General features: G+C 38.6%; 1 protein-coding gene across 2 annotated transcripts in view; it reads left to right on the forward strand.

Moving 5' to 3' along the window:
- The window catches only part of LOC121526154 (glycerophosphodiester phosphodiesterase domain-containing protein 5-like), an 81209-nt gene extending 64863 nt beyond the window's left edge, over positions 1-16346 (forward strand). Inside the window, exons 11-17 of one of the 2 annotated variants that reach the window (XR_005993290.1) lie at positions 141-362; positions 609-766; positions 2279-2426; positions 3404-3486; positions 8898-9010; positions 12513-12781; positions 12969-16346. Coding sequence is in view for 1 of the 2 variants with exons in the window: in XM_041812576.1 (XP_041668510.1) it covers positions 141-362; positions 609-766; positions 2279-2426; positions 3404-3486; positions 8898-9010; positions 12969-13054 (810 nt within the window). In the remaining variant the exon portion in view is untranslated. The remainder of the gene's footprint in view (positions 1-140; positions 363-608; positions 767-2278; positions 2427-3403; positions 3487-8897; positions 9011-12512; positions 12782-12968) is intronic. The other variant, XM_041812576.1, reaches the window with a different exon arrangement.
- The last annotated feature ends 170 nt before the right edge of the window (positions 16347-16516 follow it).

The raw sequence follows: 16516 nt of genomic DNA on the forward strand, positions 1-16516 counted from the left end.
AAAACAATGCATTTTCTACCATGTAATTGATCTTAATTAAACACTGTTAAATGTACTGAACAAGAAATACTGAAACACGATAGCCCTGCTATAAAACACCTGTGGTCTTCATTGTCATGCTGTTCTGTCCTGTGATTCAGGGTGACCCCTTCTGGACTGTGCATATGCTGTCCCCCCGAGAAAAGGATCTGATTGCCAACCAGAGTGTGTGCAGCCTGGAGCGGCTTCTGAAACTAGCTTCCTATCACAACACCACAGTGGTGTTCAAGCTGAAGAGACCTCCTCCAGAGCACCCCTGCTATCTCAGCTGGATCAATGATACACTGCAGGCTGTGCAGCAATCTGGCATTCCTCAGAGCCTGGTGAGTATATTAGAGCTGAATGCTTATGTCAGCCCTGAGAACCAGTTTGCATTATGCTTAGTCCTCTCATCGTCTTTCTCTGAAAACCTATTCAGAGTGAATTATCTTTATTTTTTAGTTTCTCTTTTAGGAATTAGTGTTCTTTTTTCTAATTCAAACCCCTGATATTGCCACTTCATACATTCTTTTGGCACAGTATTACAGTGAAGAGTATAACTGCAGTCCTGTGTATTGTGCTGTGTGTAGGTGATGTGGACTCCAGATGAAGACAGAGCAATGGTGAAACGGCAAGAGCCTGGTCTGATCCAGACTTCACTAGAGAAGCTGAGTCCTCAAAGTCTTGATCAGTCTGGCATCAGCAGGCTGCTGCTCAGATACAACCAGGCTAACACACAGGAAATCAGGTGGGAACAAACACACATACAATGTTTATATGTCATCAGATTGAAACCTTAGCCCTCCAAATCTCAGCATATGGCTCTTATGTGACTAGTTGTGACTGTTTAAAGTCCTACTTGCAAAATACATGTATATATGAAAGAGAAACGTTATCAGTAGAATTGATCCATTGTTAGTCACATCGATCTGTTCCACCCCACACCTTCAGCTGTATCAACTAATCAATTGCAGTGTTTCTCGGGTCTCATGCTTTTTGCTGATCTGCATTTTTAACCTGAAAGTCAACATCTAAGTTTATCGATACTGCTATCGAGTCTCATGGGTCAGATTACGTAATGTTATATCTCAAGCTGAATTATGTGTTTTAATCAAATCACTGCTGCACAAACACATTAGTTCTTTCCAGGGGGAACACAACCTCCGAATGAGGATGGAGCTCATTAGTTTTTGTTGATATTGATACCTTTATCAATACTTTCTATCAATCTTGGTCCTTACCAGTTCCACTAATGATCCTTTTCCATCATTATTTGGAAGACGAAATGGCAATACATTTTAATCGAATAGGTGTAAACTGAGTAGAGCCTGAGTTAAAAGCTTATAAAGGGCAGCATTTCATCTTATAGATTTAATTTATGATGCTGAATTAACTAACAAACCCTTATCTTCACAACTCTAAACATTTCAGTTTAGGGCTGCGCTGCTTGAGCAGTTCTATAGACACACTTCCAGGTTGCTGCCCTGCGGTCGGAGCAAAATAGTAGTACTACAGAGCGCATCGCAGCCAGTGTATGTGGAAATTTTGGCTTAAAAAGACACAAAAAAACTTCAGCTGCTGCTAACACACAATATCAACTGCTGCCACTGATCTGATCAGTCCCAAACCTTGTAACAGGTCTTGTTCGTAAAAATCTAAATCCAGTGTTGAAAAATCTGTGTTTAATTCAGCAGGATAAGAACTAGTTCACTAACCAAATGTAGTAAATGGTCTCATATTGTGTTTTTAAGTTGGTGTAGTTAAAGGACAGATTGGTAAAGTAAATAAAATGTCAAAATATGTTCTAATGTAGCATCAGAAAAAATAAAATTTTGTGTTTAGCAAGACACTTAGGATGAGAAGTCTGTTTTCAAGATAACAAAATGGATAAAACAAATGGAAACAAATACTGTTTTAATCTCAACACAAGCTGTGCTCATCTTACAACAGTTCTGTTAAGAATTTATTGTCATCTCATCTTTCCTACAAATAATGTGCATTTTTGATTTGTAGCATTGATAAGAACTTGGATCATCAAGGAGTATCAATAAGAGTATCAATCTATCCCCATCTGTGAATTTAACTATTATCCCCGTCCTTAGTGCAAGTTGTTTTTTGGAAAGAAAGTAACTTTTTTTGATTGTTGGTCTTGTAAAAATATTTTGTCTGTCTACCTCCTGAGTGGGCCATGGTTGTGTACCACTGCCTTAGCACACAGATTAAGTTTAAAAACTTGCTTAATGTATGTGATTACTTTCAGAAACTACTCCCAGAGCAATATCAACCTCACACTTTACACCATCAACGAGCCTTGGCTCTACTCGGTTCTCTGGTGCAGCGGGGTGTCTTCAGTCTCCTCAGAGGCCCCTCAAATCCTGAAAAAGGTGCCTTACCCAATCTGGCTCATGGTAAGCATCCATCACATGCCTTACTACTACACTTCTTCTCTCCATCTTAACCATCACTTTAATAGCACTGTAATTGATCTATGTTGCCTTTATTTTCAAGTCAAGCTTGCCTCTTTATTTTCCCTGTATGTTGCGCAGTAGTGACTTTCTACAAGCCTGGAAAGGTAGCTTAATAGCGAGTTTTTAAAATGAAATAATAAAATCTAAATAGACTATATATAGAAGATGATATTAGATGATACCTTGTCTCCTCTCCTTCAGCTGAAGCTCCTCTGCTTGACTAAACAAGGTTAGGTTATATCAACATTAGAGTGGAGCTTTCAACTGAGTTCATCCTATCAGTTTAATCTCCACACTCTGATGTTCAAGTAAGACAGAAAGACTTCAATCTGTGCATCAATGCATGCTCAGATTTATGCCAATCTCTACTGCACATTTGAAAGCTCTTAATAGAGGTAGCACCAACCCTGTGCCTCTCCGTTATTGTTTCCCTCACCTCTTCTGTCCAGTCTACCAGCCTGCTCTCCCAGATTGTGCCACCATGTGGGAGCTCTGCATGGATGTGGATGTGGCTCAGGACTTCTGCAATGGGAGAGTTAAGGCTGTTGGGCATCTGCAGCACTCCATGTTGGGATAGTTTATACCCTTTCTTAGCATCTGTTTTGTGTATCCAGATACTGGGTGGTGATTCTAATGCTAAGTGTGGATGCATGTCAATACCCACTGAAGACAGTTTGATAGCTCAGACTAAACGTGGAGGTGGACTGGACTGTCTACATCCACGATGATTTGGTAGTGAAGAAGCTACCAATAAAAACAGTGTTGTGGCTCACAGACAGCTCCTATTTGGGTACTCTTTGAATTTTCTTTTTGTTGATTAAGTTCCAGAAAAAATCACTACTGACTGGTCACTTGTCTTGAAATGAGTTGTCCCTGTCACTGTAACTGTTCGGGGGTTTCTGTTTGTGTTTTTTCAGAGACCAGATGAATACTGCCTGATGTGGGTGTCTGCTGACCTCATCTCTTTTGCTGTTGTCATTGGAATATTCTTTTTCCAGAAGTAAGTACAGTCACTGTGAACAAATGAGATCCAGTCATTCTTTGAAATTTCATTGAAGAATAGATTGACGGTATCTCTAATGGTTTTGAACTCCTGTTGTTCTCTCTCATCAAATACACATTTTTACATACCATATTAAACTTGATCCCAGAAATGGTGCGGTCCCACTCAACGTTTAAAAGTCAAGAGCTGTGCTGCTTTGCTTCACCCTCCTCTGCTGCTTATTTATTGTTTTGAATTGGGGAGTCTTTTCAACAACAACTGAACTCCCATTGTGTGTCTTAAGTAAACAGAAAATACTGTTTTTGTTTCATGGATAAAATTTAAATAATGAGGGATAAAAGTAGGGATGCACAATATTATCAACAGTCATCAGTACAGGCAGGTGATACTTAAAAAAGTAAAATATTGGTATTAATCTTTGGATTTACCAGATTCCACATCCATCATCATCATCTTATCATCTTGCAAAGCTCCCATCTGAAACAACTGTGCCAGGTCTGAGAACAGAACCAAACCAATCAGCATCATTTGAGTTTAGTTAAGAACGTTGAAATTTCGTCAAACTTTAGCCATCTCAGCAGACATTACAGCTTTTTTCTTCTTCTGTCATTTTATTGGTGGCTAGAAAACACCTTTCAAATGCGCTACAGCCACAATCTGGCAATTGCCTGTAAAAATAATTATATAAAAAGTATAGATATAAATTATTATAATAGTCACATAACCTGACACACCAGATAGACTGTTTCATATTTCCATTGCATTGATATATTTCACATTCATTTAGGAAAGCTCCCATAGAAAGAAGATTGGCAGGACTTAAAAAAAAAACTCTCAGAAGGTGATTGGACGAACGTTCAGCTTGACACACTCATGATGGGCCAATCAGAATGACAAGACAAAAATGAGGTAGTAGACATGCACAGCTCCAGGAATACAATTAGCTGGACAGGTAAACCCAGATGTATCAATGAACAGTGGAGTGTGATGTGGATAAAACTTAGGCCGAGGCAGATTGGGAGAAGAGAGAAACCATCTGCTCCACCAAGAGAATCTTACAGTGTGGCTCTCTAAAAAGCTTACATTATTTGCTCTCTATTTCATACAGAAATGTGGTCCTGTTGTGATAAAACTGCAGCTATGCTAAAGGTAGCCATCACTATCGGCTCACATTACAACTAAACCTGCCTTTGCTACCACCTCATTCTCCTCAGATCACACTGGTTGGTTTCAACAGTGTTTGGTTTGGCACAAATGTTGTGGATTGGAGTTTTTTAAGATGGATATGCCTGATGACAGACATTGAGGTGGGCCAATCCAATGGCTTTAATGGGTCAATAGTCACATGAAATCTTCAGTTGTTTTTTAGAATTAATAACTGAATTTTTGAAAACATTGCCCATCTCTTGCTTTACCTTTTAAAGCATAAAGTTCGGGAAATGTATATATTGATAATAGATCAGGACTGTTACTGGAAAAAATGAGTTCTGAATATTTGGCAGATAACAGCAAAAATCAGATATCATGTATCCCTAGAAAAAAAGCTGATCAACAGGGGCAACACCTTTCTGGTTTGTGCTGTGAGCTACTTGCAAAGCATTCTTGAATTTCTCGCTGTACAAATGCAGAAGATGCCACTTTTGACAGCTTTTCTCCATCATTTTTTCCTGCTGCCTTATGTAGCAGTTTGTAATGTAACCTCCTAGTGAGTGACTGCATCATGGCAGTCATGATGAGATGTGTCCTTTAACTTCTGTTTAATAGGGAATTCTTTTGCTTTGAAAATAGTTAAAAGTGTTTGCGTGATGCTGACACTTAACAAATTATAATTATTTGATTAGGACATTTCTGAGTGTAAATTTTGTTTTGTACCTTTAAATTTTATGTCCCTCTCTTTCTTTAGAAGACATCTCTATGTCTGCAGCATATAATGAAAATAGCAGCTCATGCACATTGATGCAGCTTCTTATGCTATTACCATTTTTAATGGTTTTACCAATAATGACCTTCAACAAGGCTCAGTATGTTTGTTTTGTAGCCGCTTTGATGCGTTTTAGCTGTTTCCTCCCCCTCACACCTCGATGCTAACAAACCAGTGGTAACAGAGAAGATGTTTGTACTTGTCTTCTTTTAGCTTTCTTTCTCTCCTGTTTGCCTTCTCCTTTGTTGGGAGCGTGCTTTGTTTGTTTCTGTGACAACTCAAAGACAGACGGATGGACGTCCCTCCTGTTGGCTCTGGTATGGAGGGTGGTGATCTTTAGTTACAGTCCTGCTTAGCAGACCCCGCGTAGCCTTTGCTGGCTGCTGAACTGACCTCTCTTGTCTCCTGCCTTCTTTTGTCCTTTTTTGTCCTTCTGCCTCTTCCTTGTCCTCTCTCCTCTGCCTGATGTGCATGCTCTTCTCCTCCTCTGCTGCATTCTGGCACCTTCTCTCAGCTATCACATGATCAGGTAACTGGGTCACCTCTTGAGACCTGAAGTCTTCTCTTCTTTCACCCTCTTTGTCTTTCACTATCTTTATCCATCATTCTTTTATTCATTAAAGTCTTTTTTTTGGTCTTCTGTCTTTATTTAAGACCCTATTCTTTATTATTACATCGATATCCATCAGATCTCTCTCCACCTTCTGCTGTCCCTCTTTTTCTTTCTCTCTAACTTTCTGGTGATTCACCTGAATCGTACTGCACTGCTGCCACCTCCCTCTCGAGGGAGGGGCTCAGCTCTTTATCTTTGTCTCTGTGAGCACGATAAAGTGAATGCTTTCAGCCCACATAGCACAAAAACACTGTATTCAGTCAACATCTTGATTGGAAACGTTACATTTTTGTTCAGCCTAATGTCCAAAATGATCAATGATACTGTATTAATCAGGGGAAGTGCTTTAGGATTGGCTTTTATTGATGCTGATGGAGTAAAAGCTTGCTTGTTTGTATTTCTGTTTCTAAATACCTCTCTGCATTAGTCACAGTTCAAATTGAATTATGATCTTGAGTTAATTTTATTGAAATCAAAGCTGTTTTCATTAAAACAGGGACAGTTAATTGGTTACATTTGGCATTACCTCAAAAGCTCAGTTAAGGGAGAGATCTGCAACTGCACAACAAAATTCACTTCTCAGAGTTCAATGTTTGTTCTGCTGGTTCCATAGCATTTTACCGTCCTTGCAAAAGTGACCTAAATGGAAATGACAAATACTAGAAATGCTTTCTAATGCCTGGGTCAGACTACAAATTCATTGAGCCTCTTATGATTATCACTGTCAGATTAGGGCAATAACAGAGCCACAAATTCATGCCATGACTTGATTGACACACAACAGACTACCTGACCAATCATTGCAACTTACATGACGGAAAGGGGGCAGGGCTAAACGGCACCTGGGAAGAAGACTGTAAACACACATGTAGTGTGTTCCAAATCACGTACTTTTGTTCTAAACTTCATATTTTTTAGTGCATAAGTGCATTCATAGTAAGTATAATCAAATGCAGCGTGTTATTTCCACTCTCAAAACAATCTCAGACTTGATTGTGGAACGATGGATGCTTTGCATCCTTAATGAACGCCATTTTGGCAACAAAGCAGATATGGTATTGTTAGCATGCTATTATGCTAGCTAACGTAAACATCTGGTTGATAGCTAACTAGCAACAGCAGCATATTTTAATCAAGTAACAGGCATTTAAGGGAATATTAGTTCATTTGAAATTCGGATCTTCCAACATGATATTGAGACAAAACGGTAGTCAGTGCATAAGAAAACACCATCGTCACTAAGGGTGAAGAAAGCAGGACAAAGTAAGTCCAATTTCATGGCCATGTTTATTGCTTTCTCTGATGTTAAAGAATGGCTCAGACTACACCAATTCAGCCAGATTTAAAGGTGCAGTGTGTAATATTTAGCCTATTAGCATTTAGCAAAACAAGCTTGGTTAAAATGAAACATAACATTTATAAGTAGATTGATCTAAATTAGTGTTGACATCTGATGACACATTTTTTAAATTTATGTTTTAAATTAACTCAGAATAAGCCTTTTATTCATACATAGGGAGGGTCCCCTCCAAGGAAGCTGCCATCTTGGATTTTTGCATTTTGCCTGTTTCTGTGGCACCATAGAAAGAACCAAATAACAGTTAAGCATGTATTGATTTTTAAACTTCACTGGTTCCCACAGTTATCACCAGAGAAATGAGCATCACACTCCAGAATTGACTGTTAGATGTTGATAGTCCCATTTTTACACTCTGTACCTTTAAACCTGACTGCAGTGACGCAGCTCATTGTCAAAATTCGGGCCCAATTTAGAGCGTCGGGAACGACAAATGGTCTTGTTGTGTGACATAATTGACGACGCGACAAAGATGCCCCACGACTCTATAAGACTGGCATGTCAGAATTTTTCTTACATCGTCTTCTAGTTTGACACCCTGACCTGACGTTAACAACGTGAATCCTGACGTCTACCAACAGAAGAGTATTTGCTCCTTATCTTTACATTATCATTTAAAAGATTTACCACTTTTTATCCCCTTTTATTCCCTGAAACTAATGTGTAAATTTTTATTTTATGTTATTTACATTATTTCATGCATACCTTAAGTCCTATCTGAAGGAGAGTCAGTCCATATTGTCCTCCTCTTGACACATCCATAACTGTTATCCATAATCCAATCCATAATTATTTCTTATTTTCCTTTTAACGAGCTAAAGACTGCTACAATCACTTAGAGCACTTCTGTTGTAGACTGACTGACACTCTTTGACCCGCCCCTCGACAGCCTGTGAACTTGCACTCACTTGCAGAGACAGTGGTGACGTCAGCATACGGTGAGCGGCTGGGATCACTCTTGTAGTGTGGCCAGGCTGTCGGCCAAGACGGGAGAATATTTTTGTTGCATAGTCTGATGGTGCCATCGTGAACGACCAGCTTGGTTCTATAGGAGTAATCTCTCTATTCCGCTTCATACATGCAGGGATGTTGATGGTCTGTGCACTCATTGGTCAGCATCACTGATGCGATTGGACAGATCATGGAAGGAAAAAAAACATGATGGACTTAATGCGAGGAGCTCATGAGGTATCCCAGATTTGGCCTTGATTTCTGTTGACTATGAACCACTGCACGGGACGATACCATCAATTTTCAAAGTCAATGGATCCTAAAACACTGCCATTGTTGATCAGGCTATCAACAGGTGTATTCTGACCTTGGTATTAGTTGATTTATAATCAAACAGAAATAAATTACGAATGTAACAGGGTTTTCATATGCTACAGAAATGGTTGTTGCTCTAGAACTTTAGAAGATAATATTTGCCCATGACTTTTGTAATTAGAGCAGCTGCAGCTGTAAATGACATGATCACTGTTTCGCAAAGGTGTCTGACCTAACATGTGACCCCACAGGTATCGTATGAGTGGTATGCGTAGTTACAACCCTGAGCAGATCATGCTGAGTGCTGCAGTCAGGAGGTCCAGCAGAGACCTCAATGTGATGAAGGAGAAACTCATCTTCTCTGGTAAGAAATACTCTTACACCCAGACGAGCTGTATGCTTATTACTCTGGATGTTTTGTTACGTTCTTGTCTGTTGTTTGGGCTCCTGAACTCAGAAACCAACTGACCTTCTGTCATTGTTATTGTTACTTGGAAATTGAAATGTCTGGTCACTTGGCTTGTTCCCATTTGAAACCGGTTAAAATAACTCACTATTTGACTAACTTTATTCATATTTAATTGATTTGATTTTTTCTAAACTTGTTTGGTGAAAGAATAAAGACAAACATACCATAGGGTATCTGAGGATGACTTAAATTTATAACAAATGTGCACATGTTTGATGCTAGTGATGTGAGCACCTCGCAGCATCCTGATTAATCGCACTCATCCCATTTTAAAATTAAAATTCCACTATTTTTCATTCAGAACTGTTTCGGTGTCTCACAATCAAATCACACTTTCCCTCTTAAAGCCCTTTTTGGATATTGAATATATTTTTTTTTAAATTAAACATGAATAAAACCTTTTTTTTTCTTAACTCCAGTCATTATCATATATAGCAAATATGAATTCATTTTCATTATTTTAACCCTATAAATGCCAGTTTATTTACATAATGCCACTTCTTCTTACACAAAATATGAATTATTTTCTATTTGATAAATGCAAAGTGGATTTTTTGTGCAGGGATTATCAGTCTGGTATATGTCAATGATAAGCAGCAACACTGATTTTGACAGACTAGAGTGTTATGCGCAATTACAAAAAATACAAAAAAAATCACACCTTCCCTCTTAATGCCTTTTTTGGACATGGGATGTATGTAAAAATATTAAACATGATAGACATTTTTTATTTTGGTCCTTAAAGGAGACATATTATGCAAAAATCACTTTTTCAGGCTTTTCTAACACAAATATGTGCCCCTGGCCTGTCCACAATCCCCTCAAATACCAGAAAAATCCATTCCCTCTCCCCCTCTCTTTGTCCACTTTTCAGAAAATGTGTGCTGAAACAAGCTGTTTTCTGATTTAGCTCCTGGTGACCTCACCAGGAGCGTAAGCACCCGCCCCCAGGTTTGGTTGGCCCTCCCCCACTTGGAGGAAATTTCGCTCTCCTCTACTGATCCTTTGAACTACCAGTTGAGATGCTGGATAGCTCAGACTATGGTCTGGGAGGTTGATGGTTCAAATTCCAGTCAAGTTCTAACCTTTGGACAAAAGTGTCTGTAGTACCAGGAGTACTGCATCCATTTCCTGAGAGGGGTGTGGTCAGGGGCGGAGTCAGACAGCTAATTACCATTTAAAGCCACAGACACAGAAACGGTTCGTTCTGAGAAGGGCTGAAATAGAGGGGGTTTCAAACGTACAAAAATCCTATACTGGAGTGTTTTTTCAGCAACAAACTTCACTGGCATGTTTTGGGGACCTCTGAGACCAATTTAAGCTTGTCTTAAAAGGGTATAATATGTCTCCTTTAACTCCAGTCCTCATTCTTTGTAGCATATGTGTTTTTTTTTTTATTTTAACTCTATAAAAGCCATTTTATTTACATAATGCCACTTTTTAGCTGGTGCACCTGCATAAACAGGTGGATGCACATGGCTGTATTTTTTACTCTCTGCTCTGCAGGGACAGGCTGTTTTTCAAAATTTTTATTCATGATGCAGACATGGCTGCAAAGATCATGTTAATGAAAGGGGAATTTTAATTACCTCTGATGTTTTCACTTCAAAGACATACACACGTACCTTGAAAGACAAAGAGGCCATTTTCGAATGAATAATCTTGGTTTTTAACAATCTAAATTGCTACAAACCTGAAAGTAGCATTTTAGGCCATTTAATGTAATCTACTGTAAATACCATATAATGTCTCTGCACATCAATCATAGAAGAAATGAGTGAATCAGATGGAAAACACTAAAAACTAGAACTTGGAAGGCATAAGTCCAGGATGTATTCCTGACATAATTAAATTCATGTTTTTTTTAATGCCATGGCTATGAGATACAAAAATACAGTTTTTCCTGGTTTTCATCAATACATTTTTTCAGCACAGATTTCAGTGTGTGTTTTGGCTGCAGCTACACACACACACACACACCCCCCCCCCACCCACACACACACACACACACACACACACTAAATTCTCAAAACAGATACACACCAGACTCTGACGTCTATTCGAAAACCCCCTAAGTAGTTTTAGTTGAAATAATTTATTCCACTGGCCCACAGACACTGTTCTATCCTATAATTTCAAACAAGGTCATTATCTCCCATAATGCATCTCTGCAAACATTGAAATATGGCAAAATTTGGCAACAATTTTTTCAATTTTTACCTCTGAATTACAGAGGAATTAACAGGATATCTTATTTCTGTATTACAATGGCAATAGAATGAAAATAAGTGGTTTTAATGGTAGTCAGTGGGGGCTAAAAGGGCTCCAGGAGGGAGAGTGCTAGTTTTTTGTCTACACAATGGAAACATTTTGTCAACACAGAATTTTTTTTCATTAAAAAATCAACATCTTTGTCAAATATCATCATCTTAGCATGATAACGGCTAAAGTGAGAGCAAAAAATACAATTAAAAAGCCTAAAAGTGCTCTAGGAGTGCCTGAGGGTTAAAGAGGGACTCAACCACTGAAAAAGGAATGTGTTATGATCTTAAAGGAAATAAGTGAACAGTAAAAAGCTAAATGTTTGATTATGTAAGGTTCAGATGACTTCTGACTCGTCTGCTGAGCTGTCTGATTTTTTTAAAGGTAAATGAGACATTGAGGACTAGTGATGGACTTATTTTACACCATTGTAGCTGCAGGAAGGTGCTGATGTGGCTCATCTAAATAGTTTTAAAAGGGACAATAAAGCAAGAGATCAATCGCGATCACTGATTTTACAAATTCTGTTGCATGCATTAATTTAACTTAAATATGCTTAACAAGAAACATATTAAACTTGATTAATTGTTAATATCAAAAATGTTTGCTCCCACCCTCAGTATGTATAAGTGTTTGCTATGATTGATGACAGTTTGAACTGTCAGTCTCATCGGCCACAGAGTCAAAATCCAAAGAGCTTTCTTCATTATTATTCTTAGGTTTAGGAAGTCAGAAGAAAAGTACTTCCAGATTGCAATGTGGGTATCGAATCGCTCTTAAAGAGTCTCCAAGCACACCTTTGGACCACACTGAAGTTACAGAATTAAGGTCATAATTTCACCGTGACTCAGTGAAAAGACTCGGCCAGGGCAAACATTTGTCTGACCAGAAGTAGCCTAGCAATGGTTGCTATGGGGGATTTCTGATTGGTGGGTCAGAAGACTAATCAGAGAGCCAACAAAGGGGTAAATTCCTCTCTGTACGTGTCAATTTTCTGACTTAAAAATTCTGAGATAAGGTTTAAGCTTTTTTGAGTTCAGGATCCCAGCTAGCATGTTACTCCATCCCAGCATGCACTGCTCTGAGTGTCTGTGACTGTGTTTGCTCCTCCTCCTCTTTCTCTCCCCTGTTGAAGGTCAACCTCAGTAGCAGCCTTTGTGATGTACACCACCTCCTGTCCATGCTACCACCAGTGTGACTTCTTCCTATATTTCATTCATCCATTGCATCCCTCGTTGCCTGCCACTCCTCTTTCTTCTGTGCCCCTTCTCCCCTTCATCCATTCATCATCCCTTCATGCACCAAACCTCCCCCATAATTCTCCTGCTGGAAACACCATCATGTGTAGGGGAGCTTGTAGACGCCCCAATCTGTCTAGACAGCCTGTAGTGCTGAGGGGCAAAGGTAAGATAACTCAGCGCCAACTTTTAAATTTTTTTTTTCTCCCTCACTTTAAGTATTTGTTTAACTGTCACCTCTTTAAAAACAATTCTAGTAGTTTCCTTAAAAACTGTTGTGCTTTAAAAATGAAGAAGTTGCTCTGCCACCTCCCAACACACTGACTTTTTCCCTATCCTTTGGCTCCCTCCAGAGGTGGGGAATGGAGTTGGCAGTGGTGAGGAGCTGTATGCAGACAATGGCTACGACTACTACACCAATCAGGGCATAAGCCAGTGATTGGGACTCATCTTTGTGAAGCTGTGACTGAGATGACCACACCTGGTGTTCACGTTGTGATGTTTCAGTCAGTTTGAGGTCCGTCCTCCTCTGTCCTGCTGATGAACTGACAGATCGCTCTACCTGACGGTGAAAAAATCCTCCTGGTTACTTCATGTACACGCTGTAAATAGTTTTATTTTTGCTTGTCAAATATACTGTATAACACATGGGAATAAATGCACTTCTTATGAATAGGACTCGCCAAATCTGTGGCCTCCTCTCTCACATGTAAATGTCTGAGAGGTACCTTCGAGTTACCATTGCCTGCTCCTTTTTAATGATATGTTTTTGCATTATTTTGAGCTCATTCTCCAAAGTTTTTCCTTGGTTTTAACCAGTCTACATAATATTTTTATCTTTAAAGATCCATATATTTAAAGAGGCTCTTTAAAAGCATTTATTGCTAAAGGAAACTATTACAATAACAGCTTTTTATGCTTTTGCCTTCTGTCGACACTCAGCTGTGCTGTTGTTCACTTAAGTATTGATTTTAATATTTATATATAAGAGAAAACTTTCAAATCAATCAGTTTACAGAAGCTCTGCCTTTTACTCCTAGTGAAATATTCACATGGTGCATGTAAGATTATTTACTATTTTTATAGAGGCTGAACATCCCCATTTCCCTACTTTTGAGCTAATATACACTCAGCAGCCACTTTATTAGGTACACCTGTTCAACTGCTTATGAACACAAATATCTCATCAGCCAATAGCATGGCAGCAACCAAAGCTTTTATGCATATAAGTATGGTCAAGGTGATTTACTGAAGCTAAATCGAGCATCAGAATGGGTAAAAAAGGTGATTTAATGAGTTTGAAAATGCCGTGGTTGTTGGTGTTTGATGAACTGATTATCTATTCTGATTTTCAACCAAAATAGTCTCTAGAGTTTACAGAGAATAGTGAAAAAACAACACAAAATATCGAGTGAGTTGCACTTCTCTGAGCCATAATGGCTTGTTGAGAATGGCCAGACTGGTTTTAGCTAAGAAAAAGCCAAATACTGGCTATTTTTGTTTGTTCGTTTACAACCAAGATATGCAGAAGAGCGTCTACAGCTGCAAAAAACAACACCAGGTGTCATTCCTGTCAGCTAAGAACAGGAAACTGAGGCTACGATTCACATACACTCACCAAATTGGACAATAGAAGAAGGTAAAAATGTTGCATGCTCTGATGAGTCTCAAATTCTGTTGCGACATTCAAATGTTCTGGTCAGAATTAGCAGAAAAATGCCACAACTACCAACAACAATTGCATGTTGAAATTCTCTCAAATCAGTGGTTTTACATGGGTGGGTCGAGACCCAGAAAGGGTTGTTAAGCTTTCTTTTTAAAAGTCTGTCAGGAATGCATGCATGGCAAAAATTCGGCCAAAAAGTCCATTATCCCCAAATTTACATTCATTTTTTAAAGTTTTCCTGTGATGACGAGTAAATTTTGGTCTTTTCTCAAGATTTTAACTCATATATCTCTTTCCCCCCAATAACAAAGCAGGTTTTCCCAAGATAATACAGAAAGAAATCACCAAATTTCCACACTGTCTTTGGAGTAAATGGAGTAAAATGAAATGTATGCATGCATGATGTGCTCCAGTAGGTCTCATGAGGAGAATCTCTTTCTTTAATCACTTTTCTTTCCCATTCTGATGCTACTTTTAAGGTTCAGCTCATCACAATGACCATGTCTGCATGCCTTAATGCATTGGTAACTATCATGCAGTTGGCTGATACGCATCAATAGTGGCTGAGCAGGTGTACCTAATAAAGTGGCCAGTGAGTGTATAACACTAATGATGATATCAGTGTATGTTTTTGTGCGAGCTGTGCTCCCAGTGAAACCAGAAGAACTGGTGAAAATGTTTTTAGGGAGGGACTTAAGTGCTGTCTCTCTCTTAAATGTGAGTGTTTGATTGTTGGTCTGTTTTTTAAGGATGTGTATATTGTATTGTGTGTTCTCAGCTGGTGTATATTTTTAACCTTGTGTGCAGTGCTATGCTGGGTGTTGTTGTACATTAAAGGAGAACCAACATGAGAGATTTTAACCAACTAAGCATTACAGTTAAACAATGTGATAGTAATAGCAACAGTAAGGTCAAGATGGAAGTAATTTATCAGCATAGTCGGCCTCTGAACTGCAGTTATTCTGTGGTCTATTAGTGTTAACATGCACGATGCATCTATGTGTTGGTAACTGGTGTAAATCTGATTGCTGTAAAGCAGGGGTGTCCAAACTACAGCCTGGGGGCTAGCTGCAGTCTGGGGTCTATTTTAGCAAATTCTATAGTGACGTTAGAACACAAAGCCCTCAGTTTTGACATTAGGTGCTGCTGCTGTGTTCATTTTATAAATAAACAATTTGAAATGAGGCTGTTGATGTTTTTCATGACTAACCTTAGACAAATGTAAATGGTAAAAATTGGCAACCAAAATAATATCTTTATTCACAACGCCCTGAATCAAGACAAATCTGCTCATTTGTCTTGCTGTCCTTTGTCTCAATGTTGACTACATTTTTTCCGTGAGGAAGACTAAACTAAGACTAGCTGAAAATAGATCTTTGGTGATTAAAACTCTGGCAGAAAGTAGGTTTAGTTTTTGTCAAAGAGACTAAAATGTTAGAGCTGGTCTTTTGGACATTCAAATCCACACGTCTCCACTGTGCATACAAAGTATGCCAGTATTTTTGTCAGTGTTTGGTAAAACATTATTGACTGCTCTACATTTAATATTGACTTTATAGCATGGCTTATTCAATTGGTTCAGAGATAAATGCTTTCTAAGGACTTTTAGTTGAATAAAAAGGGATTCAAATGTTCAAGTTTTTGCCAACTAAAACTAGAGTAGAGCTATAAAGGTTAAAATGACTAAAATGTGTCTAAAAGACATTTTATTGTTAAGACCAAGTTTATAAAAGCTGCCAGCTGTGATGTGAGCTTTTCAGTCACTACACATTTCTTAACCTGCATCGCTTTGACTAACTTTAATTCTAAAGATAAGGTTTATCAGACAGTGGCTGTGTCATCCTGATATTTTTCTCCATGTGGCCCTCAATGGAAAAGTTTGGACATCCTTGCTGTAAGGGAACTGAAGTGGGTGCTAAATGTGAAAATAAAGCTCTTAGCTTATTGAAGGGACGCTACAGGTATCACAACAGGCAGCACGTGTTCATGAAACTGATTGCCTTTTGTGTTTTTTTTCTTATGGTATTACTGTGCCTCAGAAGTAACCATTAAAAAAATCCTCTCATTGGTGTTTTCTTTGAATGCTTTATGTTTTTAATCCCTGTTCAACAGCTCATCTTAAAACAGGAATTTAATAATCAGGTTAAATTCAGGTCATGTGACCCCTTATTAGGTTTTTACAAGTAGCAGATCATTTCCCAGCAGCTTGTTAAAATGTTTTGAGCATGAGATGGA

Source organism: Cheilinus undulatus, linkage group 2 (genome assembly GCF_018320785.1).
Source record: "Cheilinus undulatus linkage group 2, ASM1832078v1, whole genome shotgun sequence".
NCBI lineage: Eukaryota > Metazoa > Chordata > Actinopteri > Labriformes > Labridae > Cheilinus > Cheilinus undulatus.